Below are 20,864 nucleotides of genomic sequence, written 5' to 3'. Positions count from 1 at the left end.
AACTCATCAGCTTAAATGTTAACCCATACATCACAAGATGGGTTGCAAACTGGCTGAGTGACAGAACCCACAGGGTCAGAGTTGCTGGTGCCATGTCAGACTCAAAGCATGTCACAAGTGGTGTCCCACAGGGCTCAGTCCTGGGCCCACTCTTGTTTGGCATCTACTTTTCCGAAGTACAAGCAAACACAGGAGGGTTATGGCTGACAATGTTTGCAGATGACTGCAAACTGGGCGCCGTAGTCGAAAACACATCTGACACAGATATCCTTCAGAAGGGTCTCACAGAAACGGATAACTGGTGCCAGAGCCATGGCCTGAAGTTAAATGCCAAAAAATGCATAGTCATACCCTTCGGGAAAAACAAGGTTACCCCTAGCTACCATATAGGTGGCAATCCACTGAGCACAGAAGAAGTTATCAGGGACCTGGGGACCCAGGTTGACAGTAGCCTGTCATTCGACACCCATGTAGCTAAAGTAGTTAGGAAGACCTTCTACATTGCCCACCTTATCATGAAGGGATTCACATCTAGATCAAGGGAGGTCATAGTTTCCCTATACTCATCACTCATCAGACCAATGATTGAGTACAATGCCCCATTCGAATGTATCTGACCCGACACTTGCAGCAGCTGGAGAGGCCACAAAAGTTCCTCACCAAAAGGATAAAGGGTCTCAAAATCTGTCCTATGCTGCCCGACTGAAAGAACTTCAGCTCTATTCAGTCGCTCACCGCTTGCTCAGAGGTGACCTGTGCCTGACATACAAGGCCATGTCAAACCCACATTTGATGAATATGCTTCACCTCAAAAATCTAGATCCGTCAGAGCCACAAGGGCGGAGACTTAAACCTCGACACGGCTATTAATAGGACGTGCTGGAGGGATAGATTCATCACCCAAAGACTCCCTATGCTGTGGAACAAAATCCCGGTATATGTGAGGCAGAGCACCTCGCTGGCCTTGTTCAAGAGAAATCTTGACCAATGGATGGGAGATCGCAGATATACCCCAGGGATTACCTCAGTGTCACTGCTCGACAGAGGCACAGCAAAATAATGGGTATAGTTCCCCATACTAAAGGGGTGGCGTAAGCCACAAAACTATGGGCTAGGCTTGTAAATGCCCTCGGGCAGATAGCCTAGTATAAACCTATGACCTATGAACCTAAGCACAGATTGCCTCTAAGTAGGTGATATGAGACAGAATATTTGGGGTTTTGTTGAGTCTGTCCATATAGGACAAGTGCTTAAGGCCTAGGATCCTCTCTGTGAGGTACTTTTGTGACCTCTTCAGTTGCTGCAGGTGTCTAGTGAGGTACATACCAAACGGGGCACTGTACTCGATGATTGGCCTAATGAGGGAAGAGTAGAGGGAGACAATGACCTCTTTCTTCCTGGATGCAAAACCCTTAGTAATGAGATGTGCCACATAGGACTTTCTGACCACAGTGGCAACGTGGTGGTCAAAAGAGAGGTTGCTGTCAACCTGTGTTCCCAGACTTCTTATAATGCCTTCTGTGTTCAGTGGACTACCATCAATGTGCTAATTCAAGGGAACCGGGTTTTTCCCAAGGGGGATGACGACACATTTTTTGGCACTGAGCTTAAGGCTATGGTTCTGACACCAGTCATTGGTGTCACTGAGGCCTTTCTGCAGGATGTCAACATCACTTGGGGAGTCAATAATAGCTCCCAACTTGCCATCATCTGTGAACTGTGTCAGCCAGAGTCCCTTCGTGTTGGCCTGGACTTCACAGAAGTAGATACCAAACATAAGAGGACCCAGGACTGATCCCTGTGGGACTCCATCCGTGACTGGTCGGCAGTCTGACTTGGAGTCAGCTATTTTCACACTGTGAGTTCTATCTGTGAGCCAGTTTGCAACCCACCTAGTGATATAGGGGTTTATGCCTAGCTTAGTGAGTTTTTCTATGATTCCTTGGTGGGGAATGGTATCAAAGGCCTTGGCCAGATCAAGGTAGGCTGTATGAACCACCTTGCCTTCATCCACAGCTCTGGTGACTGACTCAAAGAAGTCAACCAAGTTGAGCAGGCATGGTCTACCCTTCACAAAACCAAGCTGTGTAGGATCCAGAGTTTGGAGATTCCCTATATCCTTGTTTATTAGGTCCATGATGATGTGTTCCATAGTTTTGCATATCAGACTCATCAGGCTAAATGGGCAACAATTCCCGGGGTCTGTAGTCGCTCCTCCTTTGTCGAGAGGGATGACTATAGCAGGGTGCCATTCGGTAGGGACAAAGCCTGAGGTGAGGTTGTAACTGAACAGGGCGCACAGGTGAGGTGCCAGTTCACTCTGTAGTTCATGTAGAACACAGTCAGGGATACTGTCGGGTCCCACAGAAGCTGTATTCTTGGCCTTGGACAGTGCTGTTTTAACCTGTGCAGCAGTAACACTGTGTGCCTAGTAATCTACTGGTATTGTGACTGGTCCTTTTGGGGGGGGGGGGCAAATTTAGCACTGAATCTGTCGGCCAGTATATTGGCAATATCTGTTGGCTCAGTATAGGAGGTACTATTGTGCAGTAGCTCAGAGCAAATCTGGGTATTGCCGTGGAGATTCTTTACATAACTATAGAAGGCCTTGTGGTTGTCTTTACTATCTGCTGCAATTATGTTTTCATAGCTAGATTTGGAGGATTTGATGAGGGATCTCAACCTTTTGCTGAGGCTGATAAGGGAGTTTTTCCTGTCTTGGGACTTCGCCTTATTCCACATCAGATTCCTCCTTCTGTTGTAGAGTTTGTTTATAGCAGGGGGACCACCAGATTGGCTTCCTTTTTTTTGATGAGAGGCTCTTGGTTCTATTGGATATGGCGAGATCCATGCATTTGTGTACGTGTTTGTACAGTGCATTGGTGCATACTTTGGCAGTCATGCAACTATTCTCCATTTGCATGGGTGCTGTGAAGTCAGCCACCTCTGTTTTTAGGAGCTCAAAGTTAGCTGCACAGATAAGGGCCCTAACCCCATTATGACACATGAGTACATCTTTCTGTCAGACCATGCTCATGCTCAGGCTAACCTATGTGATGGCCACAGGGAACAAGAGTGAGGTATTTGGGACTACTGAATTGCTGGCTAAGAACCTGCAGAAGTCAGCCCTGTTAAGTACATGTCACTGGCTCCTTTGGGCGTACAGTGTGACAGAGTGAGGATATAACCAAGTTTCTAAGATGATATCTACAAAGGTTTGCTCCATAACAAAAATGAACAGGGGGCCCAGTAGCACTACACAACAGACAAAACCCATGGGAAATCAGAGGGATGCAGGACAGTTTAACCCCGGACGATTCAATCCCAATGCAACTGTATACACTTTCATATGTACATTTTCAATTATTGTTTATGGGAATATTTATTGGACAGTTTGACCCCAGACTATCTGATCCCAAATAAATTTTAATAAAACATAAAAATAATAAAATACACAATAATTAAATTAACAGTTTTTGAATTTAAAACATTTTGTATTTTTCATTAGGTTAATATTAATTTATTTAATCTATTATTTAGTAGGTTAATATTAATTTAATTAATAACACGTTTTACCATATTTAAAATGAAAATTAAATAAAGTGTTTCAATTAAATATATTAAAATTTTTAACAAGTTAATGTTAATGTATTTAATCTATTATTTAATATGTTAATATTAATGTTATCAATAACAAGATTTAACACATTTAAAATTAAATCAATTCCATTTTCAAATCAGGAAGTTAATGTTTTTCACCGACTATCCATGCTCAAGCCTTCTGTTAACCTTTTTTTTTTTTTTATTGTTATTTTAATAGGATCCAGTAAGTGGCAGTAGCTAAATTTCCTATTTTGTTATGATTAATCCTTACTGTACTGGCTATGCTTCTTACTCAAATTGTCCTTATACTGTTCTTGGATTTCCAAATTCACACTTTTTTCTTGGACGATAAACATTCAACTGTTTATGTGGTACTTTTATTTTATTCCTAGGTTTTTTTTGTGCTATGTTTCTAAAATGTTTTCTCAATTGTTTTCTTTAGCGTCCGCACATTGGTTATTAAATTAACAACATGACAGTTTATGTGCTATTGTTTCTTTATAATATTTTTAAAATGCTTTTACAAGTTTTTTCAGGTTGTTCGATCATCCATATTTTTGATTTCAAGCCACTACATTTTATACGGTGTTTTTAGCTACGTTTATTTTTTGTACGATTATTTTGTCTCTCTGACATTGTTCTTGATGTGCAAGTAATGTTAACATTGCAGTTTAAAGTTAATGTTGGATTTGCTTTTGTTTCTGTTTTTTTTTTTAAAGTTATACACATTTAAATGCTGCAATGCAACCTTAACTGGGGTCAAATCATCCGGGGGCAAATTGTCCAGGGTCAAATTGCGGGGTCAAAATGTCCTGTACCCAATCAGAGATGTGGTCAAGCAATATGTCATCCAGTGCAGGGACTCCTTACAGAAGATGTCATCCAGACAGGTGCATCATGTTACCATACATGCATGCAGGAAGGAAAGTGTGCGTGCATCAGGTAGTCCTGGGTTGATATGGTACATCCTTTATAGACCAGCATACAAGAAAGAGAAATGTGCACTGGGTCTGGCACTGACAGCAAAATGAGGTTCCAAAGGGTGAAATTACAGATCTGTGAGCAAGCAAGCATCTGAACTCTTGTGCTTGGGATACAACCCCGGGGCAGGGGCTCTCCCAATCTCTCCTCCTCATTCAAAACTAACCATTCCTATTTTTTTAAATTCTGTTTCATTTCAATTTTGCGATACTGAAATTTTGCATTATTGTTTTAATGTTAATGTGAATTTGTACTTTATTACAACCGTATCTTAATACTTCTACATTAATTAAATTAGTATTTCATCTGTTTATCATGTTTCATCTGTTTTGACCTCACTTTTAAAATTTGCTTGTTTGATTTTCATTTATTTTGCAAAATGGTTTGTGATAACGCACTATATTTTGCAAAATGGTTTGTGATAAAGCACTATAATAAAAACTAAGCTGTGATCATCCCAAATGGGCCTGGAGAAATCCCCAAAAGATGAAGCTTCAGCCCCAAGTATCCCAGACCTGCAAGTGGATGACTGATGCAATCTTTTCTCAAGAATAGGCTGACTGCCACAGGATGGGACCAGACAGTCAGGGGTGGTTCGCGAAGACACTGTTAACACCCTGGGATGTATCCCTCAACTTGGGAGCCAAGAATGCCCCTCTCCCAGGCTCAAGGTCTCCCTAGAAAATGAGATCAGATTAAGATCAATGTTTCATTAAGATGGGGCAATTATCATCCTGGTAAAGCCTGGTAGGCCAAGGGAATCACTTGCCTATCTCTGGGAGGATTAAACTACAGTTAGTCTCCCAAGTAAAGACCTATATGCAGAATTTCTGGTCTTCTCATCAAGTATTAAGAGGGATCCTGTAAGGAGTTTCTTGCGGCCAGCCTAAGAATTTGGACAAATTTCCACCAAAAATAAAAGAGTTCATGCAGTAATAGTACCAAAGATAACAATAATCAAAATCCAGTCTGTGCAAGTGGGGAGAAAGTGGAGGCTCTGATTATGCCTTATACGTTGATGTGACATCACAGCACACATCATCATAGCTACACATCCATCCCCGAACACAGGAACTAAACAATGCAGACTACTGACTAGGGAGAGGGCAGCCCACAGGACCCATAAGGGAGGGCACTTTAATATTAGGTCTAACATTTATTAGAGTTAGCTGTAAAATAAATGCATTACCCCATATGTTTTCTGCCTGTTTGGCCTGCACTGTTGCAGATATCCATCTGTCTCCAAAGTTTGCCATACAGTGGATGTCTTTAAGGCGGCTATGTTGTCCTGCACATTCACTTTCTCCATAACCACCAGTGGTGATGACGATATGTGGCACTACTGCTGAAGAACGATGACCATATCTTTTTAAACCCAAAAATACAAGGTCTGTACGAATAGGTGATACTACGATTGTTTTATTGTTAAATGTAACTGGTATCTTCAATGCAAAATCTGAAAGAGAACGCAGACAAAGTCAGGTGTAATGCAGCACACTTAATACAATATTCAGTCAAGCAATAATAAAGAAAATTATGCCAGTTAAAACAAAGGCTAAGAAACACAAACATTATAGCAAAGAAGGAGGGGTTAGAAATGTTTCAAGGAAGTATTTATTCTCTTTTCCTTCCGAAAAAGGTAACAGACTGACACTTCTGTTCTGTCCATCCACTGGCAGACACATTCATCAGGAGACATTTTTTTTTTGTCAAGATAGTTGGACTATTACCACAAGAGGCCATTTTCAACCATGAGTTTGTCACAGTAAAAATCAAAAAAGAATTCCAGAAGGGCATATCTTGATAAAAAAAAAGTTATGCAATTCACAAACATTGTAATTAAAAATTTCAATAACACTTATCAGAAATACTAATAAAAATTTGCTGCAAGGTTACATTGTTTGATTAATGCAATTGCATAACATGAAGAATAGTAAGAATTCACATACAGATCATAAGGAGGGAGTAGGTAGAAATTAAACATTAATTTTTTTGAGAGGTGAGGACATGGGCCGTATTACGCAAATTACAGATCTGCTTGCTTACATTACAGAGCTCAGTGTGGCACTGTCGTTGGCAATGTGAGAAAATTCTATACAGACTCACATTCTAGGTGAGCCTGTGCTTAGTGCCCCTGTGGAAGCAACCCAGAAGAACTTCTGAACATGGCCTCAGTTATTTTTCGAGGTCTATCAGGCCTTCCTCTACTGGACTTGGAGTTGAGCCCATTCATTCCCTAGTAATGAGGTAGCTACCACCAGGTGTACAAGGGCAAAATCTGTGCAGGTGGGGCCATCACATTGTGCAGTCATCAGTTTCCAGGCAATAAGGACATTTGTACTGGTCTTAAACCAACATCATTGGGGGGTGAACTACCACCATCACCACACAAGCCTATAATTCCTTCCCTTTGTGAGGGCACTCTCCCAAAAACTCACTACTATAAAGACTACAAATGTGACATCTTGATGAGCTAAAAGTCTGCCCCTGGCTGCATATTTGTGTCATTGTCCTTCTGAGGGATTGCGGCAATGCATATCCTGCTTCACACTGCTCTCCCTCTCCAAGGACAGACACACCCATCCTTCCCTGGACATTACATCAAGCGCCAGAGACACTAATCGAACTCAAGACCATCTGGGCCATAGACATATGAAGCACTTGGGGTCCTTTACAATTTGTGACAAAAGCTTCCTACCTTGTTCCCAGATAAGGATATATACAGCAAGGTAGAAGAAGCAAATTCAGTCAAAGGAATGAGGTAAATCATGTTTTTGAGGTGAAGATAAAAAGTAGTGCAGTGATGAGAAGGAAGAAATATGCACGCCATTGTCATAGATCCTGATACTTCTTGGCCTGTAATAGTATTCACATATTCAGTCAATAAATGCATTCTGTCTCATGAAAAGCGCGTACTGAATCATTTTTTAAAACATTAAAATTATGTTAAAATTATACCATTAGATCAATCTATTTGATATGCACAACATTTTATACAAGACAAAATCACAAAACCAAAATCTTTGATGGAAAACAGAGGGGTATGTTGGGAACATATTTTTCTGTAAATGTAACAAACTGGCAGATTTTACAAATTCTCTACAGAGCACTTTGTTAGAAATATTGAGGAAACAAATAGCTGTAACTAAGGATATGATCTTTTGAGCTGCAATACAGGATCTGAACTGCATACAGGCAGTAAGGCTTTACTAAGTGCAATGCTCTTCACTATCAAAACAGAAACTACTAGAAAATTGCACAGTCAGGCTAACCACATTAGACAAAGGCACTTAAGGCAGCAGTGTCTCCAACCTTTAAAAAAAAGTTAATCTCCGGACCTGTTTGACAAAATAATAACCTAGAACTCCTTCAGGTCCAACTTACTGTTAGCAAAACTCCTTATCATATCATAGGTAACTATAGGAACTCCTCTGTGTCTTCCCTGGTGTATACCTTCTATATAACCAGTATAGAGTCCATAAATATTAAGCCAAACACCCTTCTCCAAGGAGACTTCAACTACCCCTCCAGAAAATGGTAAAAGTATATATCCTCAAACCTATGCCCATTAATTTCTGGACCTCAACAATACAAATTCCCTAGACCAGACAGTCAACATCCCAACTAGGGGCAATAAAATCCTGCAGTTGGTCCTTGGCAATATGGGGCAGCTTTACTCCCCACCAATAATAACTTCATACCAGGTTAAATCAGACCACAAATCAAACACATATTCCATATGACTTCCAATTCCTCAGTATTCAGAGACTATGCAAAGGCTAATCTACTAAAACTGAATGAGAACCGGGTTAAATTCAAAATCCCTTTCCATCTTGATACCCCACTGTTTAAACAGAGTCCTTCACTGCCAAATTCTATGCAAATGTAAATAGCTGCATAATCGCATATGTTTCCCTCAGAAATAAATACAATTCAAAAATAACTTCTATGTTGGAACCCAAATATTAACAGGCTGTATAATAAAAGGAAAAAAAAACAAATGCACACAAAAACAACTAACTCTCAAGATGCCAAAAATGTTATTATTAAATTAAACAAGGAACAACAGACATTGATCAAATCAACCACAGCCACATGACATAAAAATAGCTAATCAGGTGAACGATAACCACAAAGCCTTATTCAATTCTATTAAAACTCTCAGAACAATGCCCAGCACTGTCTATAGCCAACAGTATATTATATCCCATACTCAGACCAACAGGACATAACCAATCTACTTTTGGACGAATTTATCTCAAACTTCATCACCTGTCCAATTTTCTCAGATCACATACTCACACCTATCATCTTCTTCTTTCGGCTTTTTCCCAGTTAGGGGTCGCCACAGCGGATCGCCGTCCGCTCATGACTGGCAGTGGAGTTTTACAGTGTAGAGTTGCCAGCCCGGCGCCCAACCTTCCACAGAAGGCACACACATGCACGCACTCACACCTAGGGCCAATTTAGTGTGTCCAATCCACCTACAGCATGTCTTTGGGATGTGGGAGGAAACCGGAGCACCCGGAGGAAACCCACACGACCACAGGGAGGACATGCAGACTCCACACAGAAGGCACCCCAGCCGAGGATTGAACCGGAGAACCTCTTGCTGTGAGGCGGCAACGCTAACCGCTGCACCACCGTGGCCGCCCTACATACTCACACCTATAACCTCTCAAATATCTCTCAAAAATAAGTTATCAAAGCACCAAGGCCAAGAGCACTGCATCTATGGGGCTAGATAACATACAAGGTTGCCTAATACTCAGACTGAAACATGATTTGTCTGATCCCATACAGATGCTACTTAATATCAGCCTAAAAGCAGGCTTCATGCCAGATGAATGGAGGTCAGCAGCAATCAATCTCTTACACAAAGATGGAGCTTTAATGGGTACCTGGGTAATCACAGACCCATAAGCCTGACTGGTCTCATCTACAAGACTATGGAAAGGATCATTATGAATACAGGTGACCTACAGACTCTCAATTCAACTCAGTTCAGATTCGTCTGGCACAGGTTTTGCCTAGTTTACCTGTCTGACTTTTTTGAAAAAGTTACTGAAGCAATGGACGAGGGCAAAATAGTGTACATCACACATATAGGCCTCACTAAGACTTTCGACAATCTCACATTCAGATATTGTAGATAACACTCCAAGCTAAATGTCAATCCCTATCTAACTCACTAGATTGCAAAGAGACTTACAAACAGAACTAAGTTAGATAGGCGACTCCAACTTCTCCAAAAGACCTGTCACTAGTGGTGTACTCCAGGGTTCAGTTCTTGGGCCACTCTTCTTTGTCATTTACTTCTCAGTGGTTAAAGCTTATGTTAAGTGTTTGCAACTGACCAAGTTGGCAGATGACTGCAACCTTAGTGCGATACAAATTCCTCAGAAGACACCAAGATCCTACAAGAGGGCCGGCCCCAAACAAATAGCTCATGTCAACATCATAGACTAAGACTAAATGACAAGAAGTGTATATCTATATTCATGTCCTTTGGCAAGGAAGACCCCCTTTATAACTATTACACTGACAACACATTCCTGAAAGTCGATCATAAAGTTAAGAAACTGGGAACCTATGTCGGCAAGAACTCTCCTTTATAACAGGGGATAAGTGGTGATTAAAGAAGTCCTTTTTCATCGCACAGCTTATATCTAAGGGTATTGTGTCCAGATCCAAGGATGTAATGATTCCATTGTACTCATAAGGTCAGTCATTGATTATAGTGCCCCTTTCAGTATGTAGCTGTCCAAACACTTGTCACAACTGGAATGACCAGAACACTTTCACTAAAAAATATCAAAATCATAAAAACTATGAAGACCATCTCAAAGACTTGTCCCTCCTCTTGGTATCCTACAGCACACTTAGTGGTGATCTGTGCCTTGTGTACAGAGTTTCAACAGATCTTATTCTGTCAGAACTGTTACACATTTGCAAGTTCAATGGTATCATAAACAACTCACTGGATCGTAATTGTTTTTGCAAAGTAAACTGACCATACTGGATAGATAGGTATGTATCACAGACAGTACTGCTTCAATAGAACAGTCTTCCACTCCACATAAAGCAAAGTACTTTTCCTACTCTGTTCACATATACTTTGGACAAATTGATGGGTTACCACAAATTAACCCTTAGTTTAACATCCCTGTCTATCATGGATAGGGGAAACATGTAAATATTCCGACACATCCTTGTTTGGCCCGCTTCTGGGTTATCTGTATGCAAAATTTAAGGATTAAAAAAGTACAGTTGTGTACACTTACCATACATGTAGATGTTCGAGTGTATTTACTGTTGCAGTCATTACATTTGGGTTATCTGCCTGCAGGTAGCCCTCAGCAGGCCTGAATATCAAAGTCTTGGATTCCTGCATTGGTTGCTGTCACTTCTTCCATGATGTCAGGTCGTCAGGGGTATAAAACATGCAGCCGATGCCATTACATCAGTTTTTCTTGCCCCAGATGTCAGGTGCCCCCATAATGGAAAGCAATGATATGTTAGATTACACTTCCAACAAAAAACAAATACACCAGAAAGCTGAAATTCACTAAACAAGAAGAAAAGTATAGCCAAGAGAAGTCAGGGGGATGGAGGGAGGGTAACCAGGACTGCAACAGTGAATACACTCGAACATCTACATTTATGGTAAGTGTACACAACTGTACTATGTTCTTCATGTTTCACTGCTGCAGTCATTACATTTGGGCTGATTCCCAAAGCTAAGGAAGGGAGGAGGAAGTTACAGAGCATTAGGACCAGCTATTAAGCTCTGCAAAACTGCAGTGGCAAAACCAGCTCTGGATTTAGAAAAAATAGGCATGTGGTAAAGCTTGGTCAAGGTATGTACAGAGCTCCAGGTAGCAGCTTTTAGGATGTCCCTGGTAGGGACACCTCTGAGAAAGGCTGTAGAGGTAGATGCAGCCCTGGTGGAATGTGATTTTATCCCCTGTGGAGTAGGTTTTCCATGGTGCTTATAGCAAAAATTAATTCAATGGGTTATCCACTTAGAAATGGTTTGCTTTAAAATGGCTTTCCCCTCTGCTCCTGCAGCAAAGCCAACTAGCAGCTGTGCAAATTTTCTGAGAGTCGTCTGTGCACATCCAAAGAGTGCAGAATTCGTTCTCCTTTGTTTTGTGGATTTGGGAAAAAAGTAGGCAAATGAATGGACTAATTAAGGGCCACACTAGACACCACCTTGGGCATAAAGGAAGGATTGGTCCTGAGGGACACCCTGTCTGCATGGAAGATGATGAAGGGCTCCACTGCAATGAGGGCCTGCACTCTTCTTGCTAAAGTGATGGCTGGAAGGAAGGCTGTTTTCCAAGAAAGGAATTTCAACAATGCAGTTGCAGCTGGCTCAAAAGGAGGTAGAGTGAGCTTTTCCAATACAAAGTTAAGATCCCAGGCTGGAGTAGGGGCTCTCCTGGGAAGTCTTAAATTTTTGGCCTCTCTGAGGAATTGCTTTAGCAGGGAGTGGGAAAAGAGGGGTGGTTCAGTATTATAATGTGCTGAAATGGCAGAGGCATGAATTTTAATTGACGAGAAGGAAAGTCCCTTGTGGAGCATCTCTGTTAAGTACTGAAGAATATGTGGTAAGCTGGGCACCATTGTGCCCATCCCCCGAGTCTGGCTCCAGGAAAAGGATCTTTTCCACTTTTCAGCATAGTATTTTCTAGTACTAGACCTCCTTGCCTCCAGAATGATTTCTAGCACCAGCTTACTGAGGGATGCTATTGGAGAGCTCAAGGAATTAGCCAGGCTGCAAGGTTCAGGGTTTGAAGCTGAGGGTGCAGAATCTGGCCCTCCTGCTGGGACAGCAGGGAAGGGGTCTGAGGCAGGTGCCATGGTTCCAGCAGTGACATACTGAGCAAGAGGGGGTACCAGTGCTGGCGTGGCCAGTCTGGTGCAATCAGTATTGTTCTTGGTTTGTCCTGTTTGATCTTTAGCAAAACTTTCGAGAGGAGAGGCAGAGGGGGGAAAGCCATAAACTGAGAGGCTTTCCCAGGTGAAGGACAGGGCATCCACTTTCCAAGCTTGACTGTGGGAAGTCCTTGTGCAGAATTTGTCCAATTGGTAGTTCTGAGGGGAGGCAAACAGGTCCATCTCTGGGCTCCCTCATTTGTTTCTGAAAAGGTTGAATATCTTGGGTTCCAGATTCCACTCATGTGGGTCCATGAGATTTCTATTTAGGTCATCTGCCAGTGAATTTAGCTTGCCTGGCAAGAATTGAGCTTGTAGGTGAACTTGGTAGCTCAAGGCTGTGTTCCACAGAGCTATGGCTAGTCTGCAGAGAGGGTACGAGTGGGTTCTCCCCTGCTTGTTTATGTACCACATAACAGTGGTGTTGTCTGTCTTTACCGATAATTGTCCTGGAAGAATGTGGTCCTTGAAGGCTGTCAGGGAATTCTGTACAGCTAACATTTCTTTTTGATTGATATGCAGGTGCATTTGACTCAGGTTCCATTTGCCCTGAATGCACTGCCCTGCCAAGTGAGCCCCCCACACATAGTCTGATGCATCTGTTGTTAGGGTTTGGGCGGCAGGGGGTAGAGTGAATGGGAGCCCCTTGTTGTCGTAGCAGACCTCTGCCCACCAAAGGAACTCTGTCTTTATACAAGGAATGACAGGAATCATTGATTCCAGGTCCTGAGAATGTTGACACCTTAGGCTTTTAGATACCATTGTAGTTTCCTCATATGCAGTCTTGCATATGGAATTAGTAAAATGCAAGAGGCCATGACCCCCAGGGCTTGGAGGATTTTCCTTGCAGATAGCTGGGTGTTTGTGGCCAGTAGTTTGAAGTAGTCTGTCAAATAAACTTGTTTCTCTGACATGAGGTAAGCCATCTAGGAAGTTGTGTTCAAGCTTGCTCCCAGGAATACAATTTGTTGGCAGGGTACTAGATTAGATTTCTTTTTGTTTATGGTGTACCCCAGTGAGGTTAGAAGTTTCTTTACAAATGCCAGATGTTTTAGTAGCATGCCCTGGTTTTCTGCCTGAGTTAGACAATCGTCCAGGTATGGATATATTTGAATATTTCTTTGCCTGCAAAATGCAATGACTGGAGCTAGACACTTTGTAAATACCCTGGGCGCTGTAGATAAGCCAAAGGGAAGTGCAGAGTACTGATAGTGCATGAAGCCTGCTCTGAAGCGTAGGTATTTCCTGCAAAATTCCCTTATTGGAATGTGCAGGTAAGCTTCCTTTAAGTCTAAGGTTGCCAACCAGGCATCTTTGCTTAGCATAGGAAGCAGCATTTTGTGTTAGCATTTTGAATTTTGGGATTACCAAAAAGGTGTTTAGACTAGGGAGGTCCAGGACAGGATGCCAGGAGCTGTCTTTTCTGGGTACCAGGAAAGGTCTTGAGTAAAAACCTTGTCCCCTTTCTTCTGCTGGGACAGGTTGAATAGCCCTGATACTTAGAAGAGAGAGAACCTGCTGTTGAGTCTTTGTCCACTGATTTGGGGGTAGGTCTGGGCAACCGTTTGAGGTTGGAAAGGTGTGGAAGTGGAATCTGTATCCTTGGAAAACTATATTTAAAACCCATTTGTCCTGGGTAATGAGTTCCCAGTTTTTTGCATGCATGGCGATCCTTCCCCTAAGGGAGCAGGCAGTTGAGCAGGGCTTGGAAGGTTTAAGGTTAAGTCATTGTGACATTTTTCCATAGGGGAGTGTCTTACTACTTCCAGCTTTGGAAGTAGGAGCCCCCCACTGCTTAGGCCTGTGAGTACCTTGAGACTGTAGGCTAGATGGTCTGCTGTTCCTGGGTTTGGACCGAGAAAGCCTAGGAGAGACAGGAAAGGACCAATTCTTAGAAGGCCAATGCCTACTAAATCTGGGAGGCTGTACTTGCAAGAAATCTTTAACTGTTTGCATAGATTTAGCTTTTTCCTCCATCTTTTTAAGGACTTCTTCTGCTTTGTTGCCAGACAGGCGGTCTTGGTTTAAGGGAGCATCGAGTAATTCAGCTTTAACATGACCTGGCAAGTTTTGCTCCTTAAGCCAAGCATGCCTTCTAAGTACAGACCCAGCGACAGCAGTCCTGCAAGATGCTTCTAAAGAGTCAAAACCACATTGCAAAGTATGTTTACCAACTTGTTCAGTAGAATGCATTAAATCCTGTAATTCTTTATTTTCAGCACAGTCAGGAATCAACATCATTTTCTGTTTAACTAGCCCCATAATATGCTGCTGATACATTAACATATGAAACTGGCAGTTTAAGGCCCTAATGGCCAAAGTAGCAGAAGTGTATACCTTCTTACCCCATCTGTCCAAGGCCCTGGAATCTCTATCAGAGGGGGTAGGGTTTTTGGCAGTAGTAGCCTTAATGCCTTTAGGTCATTGGGAAATGGTCTCTGGGTCTGCAGTAGGACTCTTGAAGAACTTGAGAGTAAGGTACTCTGTAATACCCATCAGGCTTCCTGGGAGCTGGAGGTAAAGTGTCTGGAGCCAGGCTGGACTCCAAGAAGGCATCATCTACAATGTCCAGGACAGGAGGGATAGCTAAAGGCCTGTGTTGAGGGAGACTAAGAATTCCCTAAGCCTCTTTTTGGAGTCAGAGGAATCCTGGCTTTCTGCTCCCTAAGAGTGTGCAAGGTTTCACCAAAAGAAAAATCTTCTGGTGGGGAAGCAGAGGGAATGGAATCCTCTGCATCAGAATCCTCAAAGGTAGACAAGGGCAAATCCTGGTAATCAGAACAGACAGAAATTCCAGAATCCTGATCAGAAGAATCAGAAGGAAAATCAGTTCTAGATCTCTTAAGAGGGTGAAGGCTGGCTTCCCCTAATTAAAGCAGTAAATAACAAGTCAGTAGCAAACCAAGAATTAATCCACGACCTTCAGGAAAGGAAACCAAAAATTCTTTTTGGTGGTGTAAGCTTTTTGATATGCTGTCATTAGTCCAATTAGACTAATGACAGCATATCAAAAAGCTTACACCACCAAAAAGAATTTTTGGTTTCCTTCCCCTAATTAAAGTAATAAGGTCTTCAGCCATTCTTATCATTTGTTTTTTAAGCATATGGGCCTGACCATGTGGTTTGGAAGTCGGTTTTCTAGGCGTGGGTCGAGTTGTAGGCCTTGAAGAAGAAGATGGCGCTGGTTTGAAATGCAAGTCAGTAGGCCTGAATACACCCTCAGAAGCCAGTGCCTGCACAGCGGCTCTGAACCTATCCAAGGTAGAGACATCTGCAGGTTCCATAGTAGAAGAAGCATCTCGCGGCATACCAGACTCCGAATGGGTCTCAGTAGAGGCCTGCGAATCTGAAGTAGCGGGTATCAGGGGCTGCGAAAGCGCCTCACTGAGTACTGGCGAACTGGCACCTAGCTTAACGAAGTGTCGCCGGCAGCTTTGGACCTAAGCGGTCTGTCTCTGTCTTTATCTTTATGTTTTTTTGGAATGCTGGTAGTCGGATGGCTTACCAAAGCCATTTCTGGATAATTAAACCGAGTACCAAAGTAATTTGCTGCAAAAATAAACTGATGACGAATAGTCCGGGGATTGAATAAGGCACAAAACCAACGAGGGAAGTTGTGGTCTGGACCAAAGCAAATACCTCAAAGATTTTCATTCATACTGCATTCCTTTCTTAGGCGCAGACCACGACTTCCCTCACTGTCGGTTTTAACTTTTAATGACATCAGTTAAGAGTAAGAAAAAGGATCCCCAACGAGGTACTTAACTTTTTTGAAGACTTCAGTTCTGAAACTCGAAAACGAAAATTTCAGGAGTTGGCCGAGCAGCACTTGCAAACTGTTTCTGCTTCGGGCATCACGCGGCAAGAAAGACTGATGTGATGGTGCCGGCTGCATGTTTTATAACCCTGACGACCTGACATCATGGAAGAAGAGACAGCATTCGACACAGAAATCGAAGACTTTGACATTCAGGCCGGCTGAGGGCTACCTGCAGGCAGATAACCCAAATGCAATGACTGCAACAGTGAAACATGAAGAACATCTGCTATGGGAAGGTAAGGTACTACTTGGCTTATTACGATACACAGATCAGTAGCTTACTTAGTAAGTAGGTATGAACCTATGAAATGGGCATCGAAATCTAAACTAAGTGTAACTGGAGTACCGAATATTGTAAAGGAGATAAAAGAACTGGTGGTGAGATCTTTAGAAAAAGGAAGGGGCAAATTACATAAAAATAAAAGGAATTTGTAGAAACAATACATATGGAATAATGTTCAGGAGAATCAGTGAAATTTAAAGAAACAGATGTAATCCAGAGGGCTCGAGTGAAGTCTGGTATCCCACCTGTGACCCAGAGGGAGACTGGAATAACAAGAAACAGAGTGTAAAGGATTAGTCTAGATAAAATCACTTAAGATCTAGGAGACTCTCTCTGATACCCTCCCTGTGGGAGGAATAAAGACACCTTGTTGACATTTCCAGTAGTCTATACAGTTATGCAGGAGTGTTCTTGCTAACACTCATCTATCTACCTGCTTAACTGAATAAACTACTGGAAACTTCAACAAGGTGTCTTTATTCATCCCACAGGGAGGGTATCAGAGAGAGACAGAGAGAGAGAGAGAGAGAGAGAGAGAGAGAGAGTGTGTCTCTTAGACCTGCTAGCTAAAGTGATTTTATCTGGACTAATCCTTTATAATCTGTTTCTTGAAGTTTAAGGAAAGGCAGAAAATGAGCAATTAATATAATGCCGGACAGACTGAAAATTGTTGAAAAGAAAATGTATATGTATTCTGCATGAACATAATGTAAGTATTACTATGGTTGTTTTCTATTATTGTACATGTGCCTATGTCACTTTTTAAAATGTTATGTTTAAAAACATGAAATCAAGTCTTCTGTCGATTTTAAATACACTCACTGGAATTTAGGCTCAACCTAAAGTTCTCCTTTTTGTGGTCTGGATACTGCCTTATAATACCCATTGTATATACTCTAACCCCAAATCAGCTCAAGAAAAAGACACCTGGAGTGGTTGCACTAGTAGTGGGAATATGGCCCGAAATACTGCCACAAAACTTGTTATTTTAAAAGTGTAATTTTTTCTGTTGCAAAAAAAAAAACAAGGTCAACTGTCAGGTACATGCAAATTATATTTTAGTCTCCTCCCTGTGGTTTATTTTACTTTGTATTCACTGTATTAATGACTCTAGACATTAATACACCTCCCTCTATGTTACAAATATTTAGAATATAATTAGAGAGTTGTCGACATCTTTCGAGTTAGTGGCTGCCTAGGGAAATGAATGAACGTGCTGAAAACAGGGCAGAGAAAAGTTCATCCTGAAGCTACAGCAGGTCTGCATCCTGAAGCTACAGCAGGTATTGCACGCCCACATCTGACGAAGTAACTTTAAACGAAAATGTATTGTGCCAATGAATTGTGTCAACATTAATGTTATAGCAGAATAAACTTGTTGGTTTGAATCTCCCTCTGTGACTTCATTGTTTCGCCTTACATCACATTTTCTTGCATTTATTTATTACACATTAATAAAACAAAGTTATGTACGCACCATAACGTTCCATCTGTGTTATCCATTTTTATTCTTTCTCAACTACTGGGGTCAGATCTGAACTTTGGATCCGAATCGGATGTTACTAAAGCTTGTGGTATCCAAATCTCGAGCTTCTCCCTTACCCATAATGCATCAACCCCTAACATACCCCAGATCTTGTTTGCTGATTTTATTTGAAGTGGTATCTTTCAATACGCATATATAAAGATACATAAAAAAGCCTATGTCCCACAGACGGAACTAATCATAAAGGACAGTGGTGTCCTTACAATGTCTTGTTTTTCCAGAAGTTTGTTGAAAAAGGATAGGGGTTGGTGGGCAGGAAGCTGAGGAAGAATTAAAATGGACAACACAGATGGAACGTTATGGTGAGTACATAACTTCTTTATCTGATGTTGTCAATTTTCATTCTATCCTCAACTGTTGAAATAGAGTTCCCAGCTACCTAAAACCCCATGCAGACTCCACGGAAGGATATTCCTGAGCACAACTGAGCCAAAGGCTGCTCTACCCCTCGAGACCAGATCTAGTTTGTAATGAGTGATGAAAATATGAGGATTCGCCCAAAGTTGTAGCTGCACATATGTCATCCATGGAAGGTCTGGATAGAAACAATGAAGTTGTCATGGAACAAGTTGAATGGGCTTTTATAGGTTTTCATAAGGTTAGACCCAGTTTGTTATAGATAAAAGAAATACAATCCATCTCTGGCTATATTTACTTTTGCCACTAGCTTTCCAAATTTTAAATCTGCAAAGGAGACAAAAATTGGTCTGCTTTTCTGATTTATTTTGTCCTACGTAAATACAAATATAACTGTGAACATCCAATAAATGCAACACAAATTCACCTTTGTTTGTAAATTTGGGAAAGAATACTGGCAAATTAATGGACTGATTGATACTGGACTCTGACACCACCTAGTGAATTAAGGCCTGCAGTACCAAGTTCAAGTCCCATGGTGGAGCAGGGTCTTTAAACGGGGGCCTCAATAGAAGAGTGCCTCTCAAAGTTTAGAAGTGGCCACAGAAGAATTTTCAAATCCAATATGAAAATTAGAAACTGCGGCCAATTGAACCTTAATAGTAGAGGAACTCGCCCCATCATTAAAAATGGAAACTAAAAATTCAAGTATATTATTTATCGGGGCTGAAAAGCGGTCAGTGTGTTTTTGCTGTGCCCAGTAAACAAACCTTTTCCATCTACTTGTAAAAAGCTTTCTCAATGAAAGTTCATGGGAAGATATAAGAATATGACAAACAGGGGAAGAGAGCATTGGTTGTCTGGCTATTAATGGAATTGGAGTAACCATGCTGTTTGATGGAGGTATGAGATATCCAGCTGAAACCTGTCAGATGTGGCAGGAGATCCGGAATCGAATCCAGTATCCAAGGTTGGCAAAGAAGATGAGGCCACAGGAAGGGGAACCAAATCTGACGAGGCCAGTAAGGTGCAAGGAGGATGATATTGCTCTTCAACCTGGCTGCTTTCTGCAAGAATTTTGGAATTAGAGGAATTGCTGGGTAAGCATAAAGTAGACCGTGGACCAATCATGAAGTAGAGCTTCCCCTGGAGACTCCCGCTGAGGAGGGATTAGGGCAAAGTAGCTGCTGCACTTGTTGTTTAGGGGAGAAGCAAAAAGATCGCAGCAAGCTGACCCCATCTGTGGAAAATCATTTCTTCCATTTTCCTGTTGAGAGCCCACTCATTAGGTAGAAGAAAGGACCTGCTCAATTTGTCAGCTATCATATGTTGGATCTCCCTGGAATGTGCATTGCTATGAGAAAGCGGTTGGATGAGATCGCTCACTGTCACACTGAGTGCTTCTCGACAAGGAGTATGATCTGGTCCCTCCTTGTTTGTTGATGTACCAAACTACTGACATATTGTTCATTTGAATTGCAACTGTCCCTGAAGGGAGAGCATCCTGGAAGGCTCACAACACTAAAAACACTGCTCTTATCTCTAGGACATTGATATGCAAGTTGGCCTCTTTGGGGGGCCTAGTGCCTTGGACTGTTCTCTCCAGAAAGTGTCCCCCCAATCTGGGAAACATCCATGGTCACTATGGCATTGGGCTAAGGAACAATGAAAGGACAGCCTTGTAGAACTTGATCTGATTGAATCCACCACCTGAGGTACTTCTTGCATGCCTAAGTGATCCTTACTTGTGTTGACATGCACTGGGGTTATCACATTGCTAGCATCCACTGAAAAATCCTCATATGAAATCTTGCTAGAGGAACTAAGATTATAGCAACTGACATTGACCCCAAGGCCTGAAGGATCAACCTGGTTGAAACACTGGTACTGTGAATTATTCACTTGACTTGGAATCTTACAGTCTGTAGTCTTGACAGAGGAAGAGAAGCTGTCACTGATGTCATGTTGAAAACTGCTCCTATGAATTCCAAAATCTGAGTTGGTTGTAGGTCAGACTTGTGGTAATTTATAGTAATCTCCAGATAACAAAACTGAAGTACCTAATCTCTTGCCCTGATCAGATCTGGGGTAGGTCAGTGACTGGTGCATTACGTGTAAGGGAGAAGCCCAAGAGCTTTTTGGTTACCATGGACTTCTGTAATAGCATCATTGGTTCCGAGGTTTGGATCCAAACCCAACAGTTGAGGATAGAATGAAAATTGACAACATCAGATCAAATATTTTCTTACTGTATCACCTGATCTATGAAGAGGGCTGTCCTTGTTAGGGCCTATGGTTGGGTTATCCTCTCCACTAAAAAGTTATGTACTCAC

General features: G+C 41.9%; 1 protein-coding gene across 1 annotated transcript in view; it reads right to left on the bottom strand.

Annotated features, from left to right (window-relative positions):
- Window positions 1-20,864, bottom strand: part of LCMT2 (leucine carboxyl methyltransferase 2) — an 859,935-nt gene that overhangs the window by 324,658 nt on the left and 514,413 nt on the right. Inside the window, exon 9 of the mRNA XM_044060683.1 lies at window positions 5,774-6,040. Coding sequence (XP_043916618.1) covers window positions 5,774-6,040 — 267 coding nt within the window. The remainder of the gene's footprint in view (window positions 1-5,773; window positions 6,041-20,864) is intronic.

This window comes from Protopterus annectens, chromosome 2.part0, assembly GCF_019279795.1.
Source record: "Protopterus annectens isolate FY-2018-M chromosome 2.part0, PAN1.0, whole genome shotgun sequence".
Taxonomy (NCBI): domain Eukaryota; kingdom Metazoa; phylum Chordata; order Ceratodontiformes; family Protopteridae; genus Protopterus; species Protopterus annectens.
The sequence above is the reverse complement of the archived record's forward strand: the minus strand, read 5'-3'. Positions and strand labels throughout refer to the sequence as shown.